The 19,381-nt window shown below is 33.9% G+C and overlaps 2 protein-coding genes across 2 annotated transcripts in view; both read right to left on the reverse strand.

The window, feature by feature from the left end:
* loh (lonely heart) overlaps positions 1-12,059 on the reverse strand; it is a 59,288-nt gene extending 47,229 nt beyond the window's left edge. Inside the window, exon 1 of the mRNA XM_008197428.3 lies at positions 11,834-12,059. Within this exon, the coding sequence (XP_008195650.1) occupies positions 11,834-11,859 (26 nt within the window). The 5' untranslated portion in view covers positions 11,860-12,059. The remainder of the gene's footprint in view (positions 1-11,833) is intronic.
* A 2,641-nt stretch (positions 12,060-14,700) lies between these two features.
* On the reverse strand, positions 14,701-17,371 carry mRRF2 (mitochondrial ribosome recycling factor 2). Its single transcript, XM_968147.4, has 8 exons — positions 17,177-17,371; positions 16,858-17,124; positions 16,615-16,803; positions 16,315-16,565; positions 15,921-16,268; positions 15,154-15,873; positions 14,959-15,105; positions 14,701-14,916 (listed from the first exon to the last, which is right to left on the reverse strand). Exons 1-8 carry the CDS (start codon positions 17,313-17,315, stop codon positions 14,755-14,757), a joined length of 2,223 nt encoding a protein of 740 aa, XP_973240.2. The 5' UTR covers positions 17,316-17,371; the 3' UTR covers positions 14,701-14,754.
* Between the last annotated feature and the right edge of the window lie 2,010 nt (positions 17,372-19,381).

A 19,381-nucleotide genomic window follows, 5' to 3' on the forward strand; every position in this document is an offset into this window, starting at 1 on the left:
ACAGTGCTTTCATTTCAAAAGGAGCCAGTCTCAATAACTTTTGAGAATGAGCAAATCTATTTTCAAGCAAAAACGAGGGGTAAGTTTAAAATCAACATTAGTTACATTTTAGGTTTCATCTCTTAATCGCTAGCCACCCCTACATTAAAATTTTAAATGGCACCCCCTACTTTTTAAACATATTTGGAAAGCAAAAACATTTACGTATCTAACTGTCAAAGAAAAAAAATTTTTGTTGATTCGTTTCTTAGTTAAGGGTGGTTATATTTTTGAAATTTTTAATCGTAGTGGGCCATGATTTGAAGCTAATTTAATTTTAATAAAAAATTGTCGATTACAGTGAGAGTGTTTAAAACCAACATTAGTAACATTTCAGCTTTCATCTCTTAGTCGCTAACCACCCTTACTTTAAAATTTGTAATACCACCCCCAACATTTTATGTTGGTTTTGAATTCAAAAACGAATCGAAAAAATGTCTTGTTTTACGGTTAGACAAGCTTTTTATTCCATTTCCAAAATATTCCAAAAAGGTTGGGGGTGCTATTTAAAATTTGAAACTAAGGGTTGTTAGAGCTTACGGGATGAAATCTAAAACGAACTTTATCTTGGCTTCCAATTATCTCATCGCATCTCTAATTGACAAATTTCTTGTTTAATTTTAAATTAAATTGGCTTCAAAATCAAAGACTACTAGGACCATGAATTTCAAAAAATGAAACCACCTGTAACCCCTAACTAAAAAACAAAACGAGAACTTTTTTCTTTGACAGTTAGAAATGTTCATTTTTTCCTTTTCGAAAATGTTTCGAATAGTAAGGAGTGCTATTTAAAATTTTAAAGTAGAGGTGGCTAGGGATGAAACCTAAAATGTAACTAGTGCGAAAGCGCTATATAATGTTTACATCACTCCTAGAGACTACTGTAAAAATTTCATTAATTTATGACGACTTTCTGATAAAGGAAGTATAAAAAAATAAAAACTTTTAAAGGTGCTAGAACGCTGAGTTTAGTAGGTAGGTAGGTATACTTGTTTACATTAAAAATAATCTGTTGTCAAAATTTAAAGCTTAGAGAAAACACAATTTTTTTAGGATTATAGGAAAAAAAGAGATGACAAAAGACCGTATTAACATTGGATGGACAAAACTTTAACGGGTTAAAAATTGAAGAGCTTCTAATTTGAAAAAAAAATCTGTACTTTATTCCTCAAATTCGCGTTTTATACTAACTTTTGTTTATTTATTTTTCAAACAAAATATTGCATTGTTCTAACTATGTTGCTGTATAGTTTACATCGTCTTTTAGTCATTACGTAAAAACCATACCACCTCAACCAAAAAACAGATTTGTAAAATATCAGCTAAGTTCGGATCTTCGTAACTCAAAACTCCTCTTAAAAACTCATAATAATACTGAACACCCCACATAAAAAAGCAAAAACTAGAAATTCAATATCATATAAGAGTCACTATTCCGTGCAATTTCCGGACCAAATCTGGAAACGGCTAAGTAGCCTAAGCTTCAAACTATTGAAGCCTTATAATTCTTATAAAACCAACATCTTTTTTTTTGTTAGCTAGGAAGTGAAGAGGGCTTTTAACGTTGCCAGTTTTAAACTGTCCCGAAAATTATGAGAGTTGCCTTAGGGATAATCCATTTTTTCTCCGCTAAGATTAAAATCTTAAAATCTATTACAGCCTCAAACACTAAATTTAATTATAACTTCAAATGCCCCCAATCCATTTATTTTTAAAAACCAACAAAAACTAAGCCTGTCACAATGCCTCGCCTAAACACAAGGCGAGTCAAAATATTTTGCAAAAAGCTGCCCAATCGCTTTTTCAATCGGAGAGCGCGCCCTGAAGGCTCATTACGCAACAATGAATATTAATGCCGAAAATGGCCCGCTTTGGATGCTAATTAGAGCAAGCAAGGCGGTAAAAATTACAAACAAATATGAAAATGATATAGCATGTCGGCATTTTCCAAGCCACGATCTCGGTTAATTAATTACAAGTGGCATTAAGCTTGTCATGTTCGCTTCATCGGCTAAAAACTCTCAATCGATTTTGGCGGCAAGAGCCATCACCGGAAACCCAACCTAGGCACAGATTCGCCACTTCATTCATACGAATCGGGTCGTTCAACTGCAACCTACAGTCTCCGATTGTTAGTGCATTTCCCGAATTATTATCGAGGCGGGTCTGAAAAAAATTCAAAAAGCTCGAGGGGACGCTGGGACGTCTCGTCATATTTCGTAATGTTAATTAGAATTCGTTTGGGTCAAGGGTGATGATGGGTGGGTGGATTTTATGCTTGAAACCACGAAACTAAACTTCCTATGAAGGCAAGGTAAATATTTGGTGGACAAACAGTTTCCGGTAAGCCCGGAATTATCAAGCTCTGCATTATTTTTCCTGACACGTTCTCGAAAAGAAGAGAAAATAACTCCAATATTGTTTATCTTGTCGCTAGAGGTATATTAATTAATATGGATGTTTACCCACGCTGTCACTCTGTATCTTATCACGGTTAACAAATTGTACTTAATGACCTTATCAATTTGTTACTCCGATTAAACAAACATATTTTAGTTATAGCCCAGTCAAATTAGACAAATCGGTGGAAAAAATTTCTAGGGAAATGGAGTTTTTTTTAAAAGCTTTCTTTGGGTAGACATACAGAGTGTCTCAGCTAAGACTTTCGAGCTTAATATCTCAGTTATTTGTCAACGGATTGTTATGAAATTTAGAGTACACATATTTTAGGAGGTGGTCTTTCAATTAAGGGTAAAAATATGACATCAAGGTAAAAAATGAAGTCTTGAAACACATTTCTTTTATTTAAAATTAAGCCAAATTACCGTTGGATCATTAAACCCCGAAAAACAAAAGGGTCGCACAAAAAATTAACCAAATCGCTCGGCTGATCCAAGAAAAAAAATAAATTTTGTTGTTAAAAAATTAATCCAAATTTTGATAGTATTTGGGCAGTCACCTTTTGAAACAATTGATGAAGTACTTCTATGAGGCATTTTGTGTACTACTGAAAAAAACTGTCAAAAGTGGGCGCGCTGTGAGAAAAATAAAATTGTTTTAATTTGGTGAAATTACTTCAAAAACAAACAACAGTGGCTGAAATTTCTGTGATGTTGAAAAAGGAGTCAATATTCGCCTACGGAAAGTGTCGTTGGACTTTTTGTGAAATGTTATTTATGAAATTTAAAGTTCAAAGAATCGTCAGTAATTTGAAGACACAGGAAGCGTACCTGAACTAAATCGAGTGAGGACAAAACACATCACTAGAAACGAAGCAATAGTTGGGGCTGTAATTCAAGCTTTTGAAGAGAATCCAATCAGCAGTGTACGAAACATTTTCAAAGTCCTGAATGTTCAAGTGTCTAGAATTTTTCAGTTGTTGTTCAGTCTTTTAGTCCTTTTTAAAAGAATTAAAGCATCCAGTACCAAAAGTAAGACAAAAATATTGTTTAACTGTGTATGGATGAGAGATAATTGTGGAATATCCCTTGCGTGACAGTTACGTTTCTGCGAGTAGGACTGACCAAAATTCAATGGTAGTGCTCATTTGTCTCATAGAGATCTATGCTTTTGCATCTGTACCCACGTTTAACAGTTTGTTTCCCATTTCTCTCGCGAAACAGACGTCTTCCACAAACGAGTTTTTTCTGACAGCATTTTTCACTGACGATAATTTTTTTAATATAAGTCTTAAAAGGCTTAACATTTTAAAAAGGCATGTAAAAATTACGTTTTTAGGACTTGAGTTGTTGCATTAATTGGATTTTAACCAATATCTTCTAAAATATCTGCATTTTAAATTTCATAAAAATCCGTTGACAAATATTTGAGATATCAGGCTCAAAAATCTTAGCTGAGACACCCTGTATATCAAAAGTTCCCGAGGTTGAGGAGAGGGAGGGGGTTAAAGCAGTCTTTTTTGTTTTTTTGTTTACATCTCGGAAACTGTTACTCCTATATTTTTTTTTTAGCGAAATTAAAGCCAATAAAATTTCCTACAAAATGGTTATATGCATTTTTCTTGTAGGACTAACCATAAGCGAGTTATAGGGCTGGAAAGAAATAATCATTTTAAAAAATGTGCTTTAAAAGAGAATGTCTTGTGATTTGAAAAAGTGACAATAAAATGAATTTAATGGGTCCAACACTTCATTAGAGGAAAAAGGGAGAGACATGGGGGTAACAGAAGTCTTCCGAGTCGTCTTTAGATGCTGCATTTTCTTCTTTGTCTCCAACATTGAAAACTGAATTACATTTTTGTTCAGTCAAATATTAATATATAATTAATTTAATATACATATTTTGAATAAATTTTTTAATAAACTGTATGCATTGAGTCCAACATTTCATTCTATTATATCTTCTGAGTCATCTTCAGATGTTGAATTGTGGTCTTCAACTGGAGAGCCCGAGAGAAGAAAGTATTTTTCTCCCTTATTTCCCACTCTTAGCTTAGGGGAGACGCTTTATACACACTATTTTCATATAAATATTTATAAAATACTAATGTTTAGTTATACAGTGTCCTGTTGACACCAAACTTCAAAAGTTAGTAGCTCGCTTACGGTTAGTCCTACAACAGTAAGGCTAAGACCATTTTGTAGGAAATTTTATCAACTTTAATTTTTGGTAAGAAGATAAAAATTGATAGGGGTGACCGTCTCCGAGATATAAGCAAAAAAACAAAAAAGACAGCTTTAGCCCCTTCCCTCTCCTCGAACTCGCCCCCCACCTTTGGGGACTTTTGATATATATCTAACAACGTGTAAAGGAAGCTTTAAAAAAATCCGAACGCCTTATTTTCGTCTAATTTGACTGGGCTGTTAATTTCGTAAAAGAAAAAATTTGTTTTTGGTGAATGAAGCAGAAAAAGCCGTCCAGACACGTCTGTCATCTAGTGTGAACGTAACGACCAAACTGCACGTAATTGTAGCCTAATTCCGTTATTTAGTGCTTATTACAGGTGTTACGGCCGCATCGTTTAATTGAGAAAACATCGCGTGTTGAGTGGCCTGCATTTGAAAAAATCCAAAATAAATCGTGTAATAACACAGTCTGTAGACAATTTGATGACGGTTTTATGCCTCTTTTATCCGCTTACTCTCCCTCACCAAAATCCAATTTAAGATGCAAAACTTATCTCGCGTTATCAATCAGATCTGGGCAGTCGCGACAGACTTAATAATTCCCGATCAGATACGCTGACAGTCGCCCCATCACAATCCCATTTATTCCCCTTCATGTGATTACTTGTATTTTTTGCATTTTAACGCACATGTCGATTTCGATACAGTTCATTCACGTCACCCGATGATGGATCGATCCGTGTTTACGCGTTTCCGCCGATGAAAAACCGCGAACGACAAAGGGGCTCGAGTGCTGGAGTTTATTTTCGGCCGAATTTTACGATTTCGGCGAAAAAATCCCGGAGGAATTTTGACATAACGTATACAAACGCGGAGATTTGTTATTTCTGGTTGCCCAACGATGCGTTATCTCGCTGCCACTTGTTTTACCAAGTTGTAATAAAAAGTTTCAACAGAATGGCCGGGACATTGGTGGATAAATATTTGAATTGTTGGAATCGAGTCGTATTTCATGTTTCTTCACTTTTCGTGGTGCACGACATATGGAAAGTGCTCGCCCACGAAGAGCAAAAAAGCGAAAACTGGAAGCAAGTAAGGCTACCTGTGTAACGAGTATGATGGAGCACCTTGTGTGGCCCCATGGGATATATCAGTGTTATCCTTCATTGCCCACCAAATGGACTAGAACCGAGTTTTGGCCGAATTTATTGCGGCGCCGGAGCAAATTAAACAAATCCGAGTTCAAATCTCTTGGACAAATAGCGCTTACACAATGATTTAATTTTGTGTTTGCACTATTAATATTTGCACTGCGCGAATTATGCTCTCTAATACGAAACACAATCGTACGCTTTGTTTATGCGTCTCTGAGATGGGGCCCCTGACGCCATCCCACATATTAAAAAAGACACTCTTAAGTGCCACTATATCATATGTTAACATTAAATGTGAGCGCGGTGACGAATTGAGATATTATTTTTATACATCCAGATACATAAACTTACACTTTTACAGCCAGATACGATCACTTTAAGTAATTTGAAATATCGGCTTTTTGCCTATAGTCCAATTACATGGTGAAATGTGGAACACGTATTGAATTATTAAACACAAACACTCTGTTAATTTGAATTTTTTCTAATCGGTTTTTGTGGAATTTTGATGTTTGTTTAGCTGTGCTTCCCAAATTCGGCCAATTTACGAGGAGATAAACCCGAGGTGCGATAAAGCCCCAAAAAGGCCCGACCGTAAATTGGCAATTACCATGCTACAATTGCTGGAGCATTAATTGTGAAATGATTGGTTGAATTTATGAGCGAAGAAACCAAACACATTAAACGACATTAGATGTTTGCTTTCAGCCAGTTTATGGTTTTTGTCGCGTTTAATATTGGCTGTATTAAACATTCGTTCCTACCCATAAATCTGCAGTTTCAAGTACAGGAATTTTATTTTGGAGCGCGTTTATCTGTTTCCAATTTCAGATCCACTAATTTTTCATTCTGTCAGAGGTCTTGGCCCGATCGATAAAAGAAGCAAATAATTTCCTTTCGAACACACATTGAAGACATTAAATTGAGTGTGGCTTGTCCCATTTGATAGTTGGCAGAAGATGAAATAGACCGCAGGAACTTATCTAAGACTTAGACACCCGCCGACAAAAAATACAAATTCAAGGGTGGTTGTAACAAAACTTTCAACTCGCTCCCAGTGAAAAATAAAATGGAATTTTATTGCAATTCGAGTTTATTGGTTTAGCAGCTAAAGATAACACAATACATTATCTGCCCTATTAATTTCCTGTTTTCCGAAATGAGGTAATAGGGACTATAAATAGAGCGGTGCTAGTTCATAATTGAGATTTGAACATTGACCCCACATTTTTCACTTATTTTAATTATATCGTCCAGACAAACATTTTGGTAAGCGTCTTAAACTGTTTATTGCTTTATAATAGAATTTGAGACAATTAATTAAACCAGAGTTGGACTCCAACACAACGGCTATTTTTAGAAAATTATTGAATTTTTTCAAAATTAATCTAATTAAGACAATGCTGGAAGTTCACAGTGCAACTAAATTGCAATTAGTTTATATTATGCTGAAATAAATTGGTTTAAAAGTGATTAATCTTCATGCCTTTTCGAACTGTAAACGTCTCTCTAATGCAAGTTTTCTTAACAAAAATTGTAACAATAGGCCACCGAGACACAATTTCGTATAAAATATTAGCCCAGATGGAGAGGTTATCTGACCATTACAAAACAACGCATTAAAATATTTTTATTATCTTTAATGACAACATTAAAAGGCGAATCATATTCAATTGAAGCGCATTTCCTATCACAATCAATACTTTTACAACTTCGCGATTATGTAATTCCTAAAATAAGAATCCAACAAGTTAATCACTTTTAAAAAGCAAAATGTAACGTATTACTGATATAAGAGAATCACATGGAATTAGGTCAAAGGTAACAAATTTCCTGAGATTTTTAACTTGATACCCATGACTCAACACAAGACCAGATTCTCACGTCTCAGATTACAATTTTACCAGCAATTAATTCTTGATGGGTTAATTACGGCCCGCAAGACCACAAAACCGGAAACACCCGAAAACGCGTTAACGACCCAAAAATCTAGCACCAAAGTTGTCAAATTTCACAAACACCTTTTGTGCAGCATATCCACAGCTGCGGCGTTTTTCCGGTACTTTGTAAACAGAGAATAAATTCACGTCACGAAACGTACATTTGAAATACGACCCATTTCTCCTTGTTTCATTCAGAAAAATTCCTCCATTCTTTTATGACCCACAAAAGCTAAAATTGGACGTCTTTTGCCACAATATCAATGCCAACGCAATTACGTAATGGACAATTTCGTCTCGTGGTCGATTTGTTTGACAGTGATAAGGAATTCGGTGGCCGCGGTTTGGCCTCTCTTCTCATTGCACTGATTTCAATCGAATATTCATTTCGAATGACGTACGAACTAAAAATAAAGCGAGGAAGTGTTTAACGAGAGTTGAAAATTCTCAAGAGGGTTAAAAGTTGCGGTTTGTTGACTTTAATTCGAGACGCGGCTTATTTTCGCCAAAATATGCCGTATGTATACACAGGCATGAGAAAAGTAGGCCATACCTGCCCCTGAACAACGGTGGTATTATTATCTGTTTATAAGGCTAAGCTGATAAATGTGTAGTTTGTTTTGTTAATATGGTCTAGAATGGGCTAAAATTGAAATAAAAAAAAATGGTACACCGTATCAAAATAGTTTCAATTAAATTTCCGACAAAAATGGCCTGTCACTTTGAAACTCAGTTGGCAACAATAGAAAATAGAGAACCAGAAAATGTGAGACATACCATGTCAAGTTACATCTTCTGCATCTACTAAAAACTAAAAAAAAAATTGGAGACATGGTGGTTGCCAAACACGTCCAAGCCAAAACCAATCATTGCATTAATAAAATTCGCTTGCATAAAGCTATAAAATGGCAATAAAATTAAATGAAACGCTGTAAAATCACAAGTAAAATAGATTAAAGGCCTTGTAGGAGCTTAAATTATGATCACATTCGGAAAAACATCGAAGAGTGAAGTTAAGCGGCTATAAATTTCGTAAAAGAACAAAAACTGTGAGAATTTTATTTTAATTGGTTCCATCTGTCCCAATAATTCTGAAATCGTTCCAAATTGATTTGTTTTATTGGTAGAAAATGTACAACATGAATTACTGGCATAGCTCACCTGTCTCCCTATCCTTGATTTTTCAAATAAAGAATTCGAGTTATTCTATTCTGGAATTATTTATCTAATCCACACTTGCTCTCAGAATTTTTCTCTTCGCTCATAAATCCCATCATTGGCAATTTCGCTTCGTTATTTAAATGAATGTTCCAGCGAGATTTAGCGCATGTGTTACCATTTTTAGTACTTTATTGTTCCAGCAATAAATTTGATACGATAATAACAGTGGTTGTGATACTTTTAATGGCCGTCTGGTCGAAATTATAATTTCAAATTAATTGATACGGAGTAACAATGCCTCATTGAAAAGTTTTATTAATTAGCTCGAGTCAAAACACATTAGCACCTCATCCCTTTGAAGATTTATGTGTGGCCACTCGATTTGACACTCTCTTATTATCGTATCATTGCATGATTTATCGATTCTCTGACAACAATAGGGAGAAAAAGTAAGTCTTTTTTCACCGTCTAATTATTGACTTGAAGATGGCACCATGAAAAGCGTAAATGATTCCCATCCAAGCGAAACAATCTCGAAAATGTGATTTTCCGGCTGGAAAAACAAAGTTATTTCGCTTTATCGTCACTAAACGCATCATAAAAAACAGCTTTAAGCTCTCGTTGGGCAAAATTATACGTTACAAGTTCTCTGAAAACTAGGAAATTGTAGTGCCACACGAATGCCGTCAATGTTCAATTACCGGGCACGATATTTTATTTTTGTTAAGGTGGTATTATGTATTCCACATGCAACGGTAATAAATAAAGAAGTGACCATCGATGTTTATTTATATTGGAATGAAAATATTTTTAAGCTCATAAGAATGCCGATAAAGCACGGTGTGGAAAAATTCATTCTGGGTGCTGTCAAATAAATAGACACTAATACCGGATGCTTAATAAATTTTGGACGTGATGAGTCACTGTGGACGGGCATTTCGAGATAGTTTTTCCTAGTGGAATTATGCTTTTGAAATGTTGAAATATTTTTGATTAAAAAATACCTATTTAAAAATAGATTATGTTAAAAATTCAAAACTTTGTTATTTAATAAAATCAAATTTTGGATCTAAATTGGACTGCAGATGCATATGGTGAAGTTACGTACATCCAAAAAAGATTCTCGAAAAAAGATTTTGATTTCTTATTTTTTTCCTATTTTTATTTTTCAATATTTCCAAGAATAGTATTTCTTACCTAAAAACAAAAACTTACAGAACATATAAAAACTTATTTAAAATCTAAAATCACTATCAACATTATCCTTTCTTTAATTGGTTGTCTAATATTTGATTTGATTTTCTTCTTCAAATATGTACTTGAAACCAATCAAAATGTATCATCACATCACATTTTTCCTATATACATGACAAGTCTGTTAAAACTATTGATCTGTTAAAAGTATTATTTCTATAGATATTTCAAAAACTAACAGTCACACAGATGTCAGCGTTTATGTTATTAAATTAAATACTTTTTTTCTCTATGCATGTGAATTTTTTTAGAATTCTTCTACCTTTCCCTTACATTTAATACTAGTTATATATTATACAAGGCGATAAAGAGATTTTTGATCTACAAAGAAAGGGAAAAGTTCAAGAGTGACGAAGTCATGAGATAAACAATCTTTATCGTCGTGTATAATACAATATTAATTTCTATAGCAGGCATTTAAGTTTAAAAGAAAAAAATTACTGTTAAAAAAACATTGTCTTATACACAACGATAATAATAAACAAAATAGCACTTGGTTAAAGTGATATTTTATTTATTCAAAAGAGTTGATAAAGAAATAATTTAACTACTATAGAAAAAATCAATTAATTAAAAATGTTATTATCAATATAATTAAAAAAATGAAAATATTAATTAATCTAAACTTTCTAGTGTTATTCTGTAAAAATTCTATAAAAATACTTATTAATAATACGAGTGCTTAATGTTTGAGGACTGTCGTTATGCAACGAGCGTATGCGAGTTGCTTACGGTCGAGAACTTTAAGCGTTTTCTTATGAGAGTTATTAATTTTTTTTGTTGGAACATTTTAATTTAAAACACGTTGTTATGGGAAGCGTGTTTTAAAATAGTGAAAACACGTTGCTATCGGAAACGTGTTTTAAAATAGTATTTATAATCTAGGATTCACATAATAAAAAAGAGGCTTTAAATGTTACCAACAAAAAAATATTAACAAAATTGTTGCCATCTGTAAAATTACATTTTTGTTGGAATTTTTAATTTTTACAATAATTTATTATTTTTGTGGCTGACATTTTTACATAGAACATAGAATACTCGTTTACATACTCTGTTAGTCAGTTCTCGTGTTTTCTTCGATGAAATAATTCCAAATAGGTCTGAATTTATTTTACTAAAATGTAACAAATTTGAAACGTCCCGTCTTTCATATTTTAATTAGCAAATGATTTATTTTAGGCTTTAATATCTTTCGTGGTAACAATAAATCGTCTATATTGCGTAATAAAAAAGTACATATATCGTAAAATACAAAAGAAGAGTCTTTCTAAGCTCATAATTCATCAAATATAAAGAGCCTTTGTCAAAATTTTTATTATACATAAACACATAATTGAATACCGAGTAGACAGGCCAACAACAATATCAAAATATTAAAAAATATGTCGAAAACCTTCATTAGTTTTTAAATAAATAAATCTTAAAGGAAAAATAAGTGTCACATTAAAATCCCGGAGGTCACACTTAATAATCATTTGACGAAATTTTGATTAATGAAAATTCGTTGTTCGTGCCGTCTAACAACACTAATAACAATTATCGTCACTAATTAATTTTTCTCCGACCCATTCACATCAGAATTTGAATGAACGTAACTGTTTTTCGAACATTGTTAAATTACGCACGTTGTCGCCCACGCAAACGTGACACTTTTCAATCGCTCGATTGAAAAATTTCCTGCTGAAAATCGACTGACCTGAGGATCCCAGCAGGAAAGCGCATCCTGGCCCGAATCACATATCTGTCACTTCACCGCCGCCACATCGCCAGGATTTCGTCCTGGCTGAGTCCTGTCACGTGTGAAATTTCGACCACCGCAGACTGCTTTACGGCGCGAAGAGCGAAAAGGAACTAAACGCGTGTTGTGAAGCATTGAGGAGACTTGCCGGATGTCCAATCAGATTTCGTTTCGACATGTGCCCAAAGTTGAGCACTTCGCCTCGTTCTAAGGGCAACAATGAGCTTTGCTGGAAGGATTCAAAGGATTAATGGGGGAAATTCACTATTTGTGGGCTTTTATGACCCGTGGATTTAGTTTTGGTAATTGTGGTAAAAATTGGCATGTGTGGACGATTAGCTGGGTTTAGATTCAAGGCAAAAACCACTGTTGACACGTTGATTAACTTGGATTTGTGTTGTGGCAAAAATATTAAGATGGTTAAGCAAGCATTTGTCAGTTAATTGGGACAAGAAAAATAAAATTAGAATCAAAAGTCCTTCAGAAAGCTTTAGGGAGTCGTAAACGTTTTTTACTTTAATTGTATAAAAGTGAATTCTTGTAAGCAAAGAGGAAAGTTATAAAGATATTGCAAATTGATGTCCAACTAACAATTAGCAATTAAATTAATTGAAAAAATGCTCTTTGTTCTAACACTCGAGAATACTTTGTTCTTTCCCAAGAAAGTCCCGCCAGTGAAATTAGGACACATAAAACAAAAACAATAACGCTATGCTTTTTTAATAAAATAAATTTTTAATAAAAGAGGGAAAAACTAAAATATAAAAATAACAGAAAAGTACTGTACATAGTGGTTTTAGCAATAAAATATTAAGACTAAATAAAGTGAGCCAGAGGTGAATAAGTCACAACGAAAACTTTAAATTAAGTTAAAAAAGAAAAAAAGTAGAAGTTTTACACAAAAACACAAATTCCTTATCTACTTTTTTCTACTTTAATTTCACAAATTATTTATTGTGAAACTGAAAGTCGTTTCACAAAAAAAACTTTTGTGCAACTCCTTTTAGAAAATTTTTAGGAGTTGTATCGGCAGTGCTGGCAGTCATCACTGTAATTTAGGGTGTGATCTGTCAACCGTCAAGTTATTTATTGATAAAGCCCAAATAATTAACAAAATTAAGAGGAGATAGTTTGAACAGATTTTGATACCTTAAACTTATCAAGAACAATAAAAAAAATAGAAAATAGAAAAAAATTTATATTACATTGTTTTAAGACTTAATTCTATTGGAGCACTCCTTCGACGTGCTCCAAAACCATTCGTGCCACAATAGAACGTCTTATAAAACTCGTATAATAATATACCATTTTAACACAGAAACATGTATTGTACTTCTGACAACAATGACTATTTTTTTCCAATTTTTCATAGTATTTTTTTTATTTTTGAATTTCGTTTCCGCTCCTCGGCCATTGAATAAATCAAGGCTCCAATCGAGGTTTCAATAATAACTTAGTGTCTGTAAATAGTTGTAGACTTAAAATTTTATTTGTCTCCGTGATCTAATTTAAATCACTTCTAATCGAGCGATAAGCGTCGCCTTCTCAATATTCGATTTTATTATTTCAGTATCGGAATTCCTATAAACCCGAATTAAGGAATGCATAAACTATAAAGATAGCTGATCGCCGCATTAAACTATAAAATTAAATTACTAAACGAAGCGTTTGATTTGTTCAGTTATTGTATCAAGCCTATCTATTTCAATAAAATCATTCGTTGGATTACAAATCAGTGGCACAGCTCAAACTTTACAATTAATTACAACGCAATAAAAAACTCGACATGAAAATATAATAAACGAATCAACGGAAATTAATTAAAACATTCGAAAGCATTAAAAAGTCAATTCCAGTTTGAGGCATCCGTTTTTAATCACTTGTATCTAATTTGAATATTGGTATTTACGTCACTTTTAATAGTGATATTGAGCGATCCAGCCCGAAAGATTAAAGTTTTAATTTATTTCAGAAGAGCGCAGGTATTTCAGATATTCATCAAAATATGAAGCGGAAGTCAAAAAAATCTAGTTTGGGATGACTTATTTAAATTCTTTTCACCAGGCAAAATTATGACACTCCCCAGACACGACTGTGCTTAATATTCTAATCACGACTTCCAAAAAACTATGAAAATTAGAATTTTGTGACTATTTTTAGAATAATCCAATGACGAATGTTACAATTATTTCGCTATTGTGAGGTCATGTGCGCAAATGTAAACATCATCAAATTACTTTAACGGTGTTTTAAAAATATTATCAGTGGCATAAATTAGGTTTTATATTGCTGTTTTCTTGTTTGTTTTCTCAATTTTACGAGAACTTTTACTTTTATTCGAGTACAACGTACAAACATACTTTGCTACAATTCGCAACGTGAGCACAAGTATTTGAAAAATTCGCGTTAAGTGCTTGTAAAGTTATATTTGGAGCTGTAATTAAAACTTTATCGGCGAACTTGATTTGTTTCATATTCCCACTAACTAGTTCTAGTCGTATTCACACATTTGATATTTCGTTAAAAAATCGAATTAAATTACTAAAACTACGCTTTTCCAAACAAAATATTTACGTTAGAGGATATTGACTGTGTGTAAATAGTAACAGTTTTAGCAAACACTGGACCGCCAGGTACGATGGAAACTGCTAATTTTTAAATATTTAGACAAAAATTATATAAACTCGACGTATTACGATTTATGTCTGCGTTCATAATGTAATCATTTCCGAAACAAAAAATAACGAAATTGCAAAACATACAAATATTAATAAACAATGCGACTAAACTTTTTGGTTTAGACTGGTCAAAATAAAACCCAACCATTTAGTAATAAAATTTATTCAGCCTTTAAAAATACAACTCTACTTTGGCACACATCAAAACCCCCGCACACTCCGTATCGCATTTTCCTCGTCCACGGCCGTCATAACCCTGTACTCCCCAAACTCCATGGTAAAAGTGGCCGTTCCAGACGTGATGGTCCTCAGAACCGTGGAATAACCCATCAGTTCGGCCAACGGTACCATCACTTCAACCACCTGCAAAAGCTAGCAAAAACTCCCAAACTGTTCGATCACTACCTTCATATTCCCACGAACTGACACATTCTGAATTTCCGACCGCCTCCTTGCCAAGTCCCCCATCACGCTCGAGACGTATTCATCAGGGGCGGCTATTTCCAAATGCATAATGGGTTCGAGAACATTGGTGCCCGATTTTTGGACCAACTACAAGTCACACTTGTTAGAAAAACGAATTGAAGGGTCGTAAGCTACTTTCTGCACTAGTTGTGTAACCGTCGCTGCAATCACACTTTCGGAGGTGCCTCGGCCCACCTCAAACATATGCAACATTACTTCCACGTTGACGACTCTGCTCCCGATTTTGGGGCCGTGGGCAACCCCCACTTCGATCCCCTGCTTGATAGCGAGCAAATGCTTGGGGAAAATATTCGCAATATTACTGGCGGCGTCCGGACTTTTATCCAATTTCATTAAATCACCGCCGGACTTTTCCACCGGAATTAGGGACAGTTTCACGTTCACCATTTGCTTGTTGTTGGCGATTTTCGTATCAGTTAGTAAACTCTCGGTTACTTTGTTTACCGGACTTTCCAAATAAGCAATTTGTAGCGGACCCAAATCAGCGTCAATTTTGTATTCTTTCAAAATGCGGTCTTTGATTATCTCCAAGTGTAATTCCCCCATTCCGGATAAAACAGTCTGGCCTGTCTCAGTGTCATGAGTCACCCGTAAGCTAGGATCCTCCCTTTGCAGTTCAGTCAAGGCTTGCTCTAGTGCGTTCTGGTAAGCCAAACTCGGGGGTTCTATCGAACAGAAAAAAACCGGCTCGGGGATTCTCGGACCGGTCCCGAACAAACTCTCCACACTTTCCTCATCAATTTCGCCTTTTTTCTTCGTTAATTTTAACATCCTCGCTTTGGCTTTCTGAGCCGAGGATTGCGAATTTGTAACTAAATCCCCCGACATAACATACTGCAAGTATCACAGTTAGAAAAAAATCATCGGGGGTTCCCCCACACCTTCAAACCCGAAACAACCGCAATATTGCCGGTCCCGATACTATCAACTTCCTTGAAATCATCCGCATATGCAACGTATAATTTTCCGCACTGTTCGGTTTGCTCCTGCTGGATGCTATAAATTCTTTGGTTTTTGTTGAACTTGCCGTTATAAATGCGGAAAAAAGTCAAGGGTCCTTTTTGTTTGTCGTGCCTGACTTTGAATGCTCGCGCGCAGAGGTTTTCTTCAAAGGAAGAAAAATGTGTGTCGCGTTCACTGGGTGACGGAAGGTACAAAAGAATTGAGTCCATTAGCGGTTGAATCCCTATGTTTTTGTAAGCACTGCCCATCAGAACAGGCACTGCTTTCTTGGCCTAAATTAGTTTCAGAACGTAACGGAATTCAAACATTTACCTGTTTCAACGTCACTGAACGCAAAGCTTTGATAATGTCAACCGTTGTAATATCGAAAGATTCGGAAGAAATCACTAGGTTTGCCAACGAATCGTCAAAGGTTGACAACACATCGACTAGGTGGGAACGGAGACGTCTGGCGTCCTCCCATAATTCTGGATCGGATTTTTTTGTGATTTCCACCCGACTCATTAATTTATCGTTACTTCGGTCGTACGTAATTTTTTCCAATGTAAGAACGTCAACAATGCCTGATAGTGTTAAATTCAAAAGTGGCGTCTTTTTTTAAATATGACCCACCTGTGAGTACCCCATTCTCGATTACAGGTAACTGTAAACAAAGCACTGGCACTTCCAACTTTTCTTCTATACTTTTACAACTCAGAAACAAATTTGAATCACTCCTATCCATTTTATTTACAAACACTATTCGAGGAATTTTATACCGATCTGCTTGCCTCCAAACCGTCAAAGTTTGGGCTTCAACCCCTAAGTATTACCAATTAATTAATAATCGACTGAATCGGTTTAAGTTTAATTAACCTGCCGATCCGTCTAAGACCACCACAGCCCCATCCAAAACATTCAAAGTTTGCTCGACCTCCATGGTAAAGTCAATATGACCCGGAGTATCGATTAAATTAAACTGATAATTCTTCCAATAGAAAGTAACAGCGGCTGAAGTTATGGTGATCCCCCTTTCCCGTTCCTGGTCCATGAAATCGGTGACCGTATTACCATGATGGACTTCACCCATCTGATTTATTAAACCCGAGTAATACAACATTCGTTCTGTTGTTGTCGTTTTACCTTTAATTAGCAAATTACGCCAGTTGTTTACACAAAAATCAAGTGATATAACCTGCATCAATATGCGCCAAAATACCGATATTCCGGATTTTGCTCACATCGACGTCCTCAAATTTCTTTTTAGTGCTACTGTACCTAAAATACTTGACTAGACGGGGCTTAAAAAACGCACGGGCACTTATGGAAAACATTTTGAAAAATTGGGTTAACCTAATTCATTTGACATTGACACTTGTGGCGATAAATGGTCGAAAAGTACAGTCGACCAGATAAGGTAATGCATAAAACGTAACCTCTGCATAATTGGTTGCATAAGTAAAAACTAGGAATTTATCTTCGAATTTGTAGTTATTTAAAATCAAAAATCGGCGCACCAGAGGCATGTGTAGAGTAGATTACGAAAAAAATCTTTAAAAAATTCCTAGTCATATTTTAAAAAATCTGGAGATATCTTAAGAAATATCCCTAACCCCCAAGAGCTTTTCTTGGGACTTGAACTTGAAATAAATCTGTTTTGCTAAAAATGAAAATAATTGACACAATTTTTATTTTTACATTTTACGTTTTAAACATCCTAAAGTTGTCTTTACACTCCTAATTTAAAATAGGGTATTTTTTCAATTTTTTTATTACTTTATTATTAGTATTTTAGTTTAAAAATAAGATTTACTGTTTTTTTTCTAATTTAAATTTAGAGATTTCTTATCTCAGACTTCTAGCATTTTTCATAGTTTCTTATTGTTTCATCATACAGTTTTGTCAATTTTTCCGTTTTCCTTGGTTTCACTAGTATATCCTGTAATTGCTGTGCTCGAATTTCTTATTTACTTTTTTAATTTCGCGTTATTTTAATCACTTATTATAAGTTCTACAAAATTTTAATCTCAATCTTTTTTAATTTCATTTTGTACATCAGCTTTTCAGTTTCTTCGTGTATTAGGTTTCGATTTAGAATATAATGTTTTAATTTATTAGTTTCTCTTTTTCAGTTTTAAATTTTTTTTAGTTTCTCAGTTTTCACAATTTTAATCATACTGAGAAAATCGGAGTTTGATCTTCTAATTTTTCTACGACTTCTAGTTGTTAAATTACTTTTAAAAGTTGCATTATTTTTATTTCTGAAACCTCACGAGCCCTTGCAAAAGCATTTTCTAGTCAATTTAAAAATAACTTCTTTCACACATTAAAATTTTTGTAAAAATCACTACAGGCTACAGGAGTTGTGGAAAAATTAATTAGTGAGTTAGTGACAAACTAAGACACTGTAGAAAAAAAAATCTGGTTAAAAAAATCTACTGAAAATACAAATGATAAATGAATGAAAAATGTTAGTAATTCAGAGGTGTCTGATTTTATTACTAAGTATATTCAAACAGTGAGTGCATTTTATATAGGTTGAGATGAATTCTTACAAAAAAAACTAACAAACAACAAACTTAGAACAATACTTAAACAGATTAATTAACTAGGTACTTTATAGCTTTTTGTGTGTGACAGAGATTTTAAATGTTTTTAAAAACGTATGTTATATTGTATGTTTATGTAATAGAATTTATTACAATAAAAATAAAGTTTTTGTTTTTTTTTGAAAATTAATGTAGGAATTAATAAAAAAAATTACCAAAACTACCAGATTTTAATACCTAATATCTGTTTTACAATCTTTTTTTACACCTTAATATAGTTTTTAAGCTCCTAAAAATCAGGTCTTTATTTATGAATAACTTTAATATAATAATTTTTACTATTTTTATCTTTCTACCACATACCCAATAGATGGTTCGCCGGTTTTTGAACACACGGCCAGAAGACCGCTACGTCCAAGGGATAGTATTGGGAATAATTCCCGTCAGATATAAATATTTTTTTTATTAAAATAAATTTCTATAAAAAATAATATGTTGGAAAGAATTAACAATTTAAAAAAAGTATCATCTCGGTCAAACTGCAAAAAAAAACAAAGAAAACATGTATTGTTTTTATTCCGGCAAAGTCTGAAGCAATACACAAGAAAAAATGAGTTGACTGATTGAAGGAAACTGGTTGGACGTAATTAAGAATTCATAATTCCCATAAAGATGGTCATGATTCCCTTATTGGAGTAATCAAGAGGAAATTATGAATCCTTAGTTCCCTCCTAATAACTCCCGCAAGGGAATTATAACCTTTTATGATCTTTATGGTTACCGTAACTACGACACTATTTGACTACAAAAAAATTGAAGGGCAGTCTTGGGCATAAATAAATAAAAAGTGC

This window comes from Tribolium castaneum, chromosome 3, assembly GCF_031307605.1.
Source record: "Tribolium castaneum strain GA2 chromosome 3, icTriCast1.1, whole genome shotgun sequence".
NCBI classification, from domain to species: domain Eukaryota; kingdom Metazoa; phylum Arthropoda; class Insecta; order Coleoptera; family Tenebrionidae; genus Tribolium; species Tribolium castaneum.

Coding starts and splice junctions, on each gene's coding strand:
- mRRF2 (XM_968147.4), bottom strand. CDS start 17,315: ATGTTTTCCATAAGTGCCCGTGCGTTTTTTAAGCCCCGTCTAGTCAAG. Junction 16,804..16,857: donor GGTCTTAGACGGATCGGCAG/GTTAATTAAACT, acceptor GGTAATACTTAG/GGGTTGAAGCCCAAACTTTG. Junction 16,269..16,314: donor GTTCAGTGACGTTGAAACAG/GTAAATGTTTGA, acceptor ATTTAGGCCAAG/AAAGCAGTGCCTGTTCTGAT.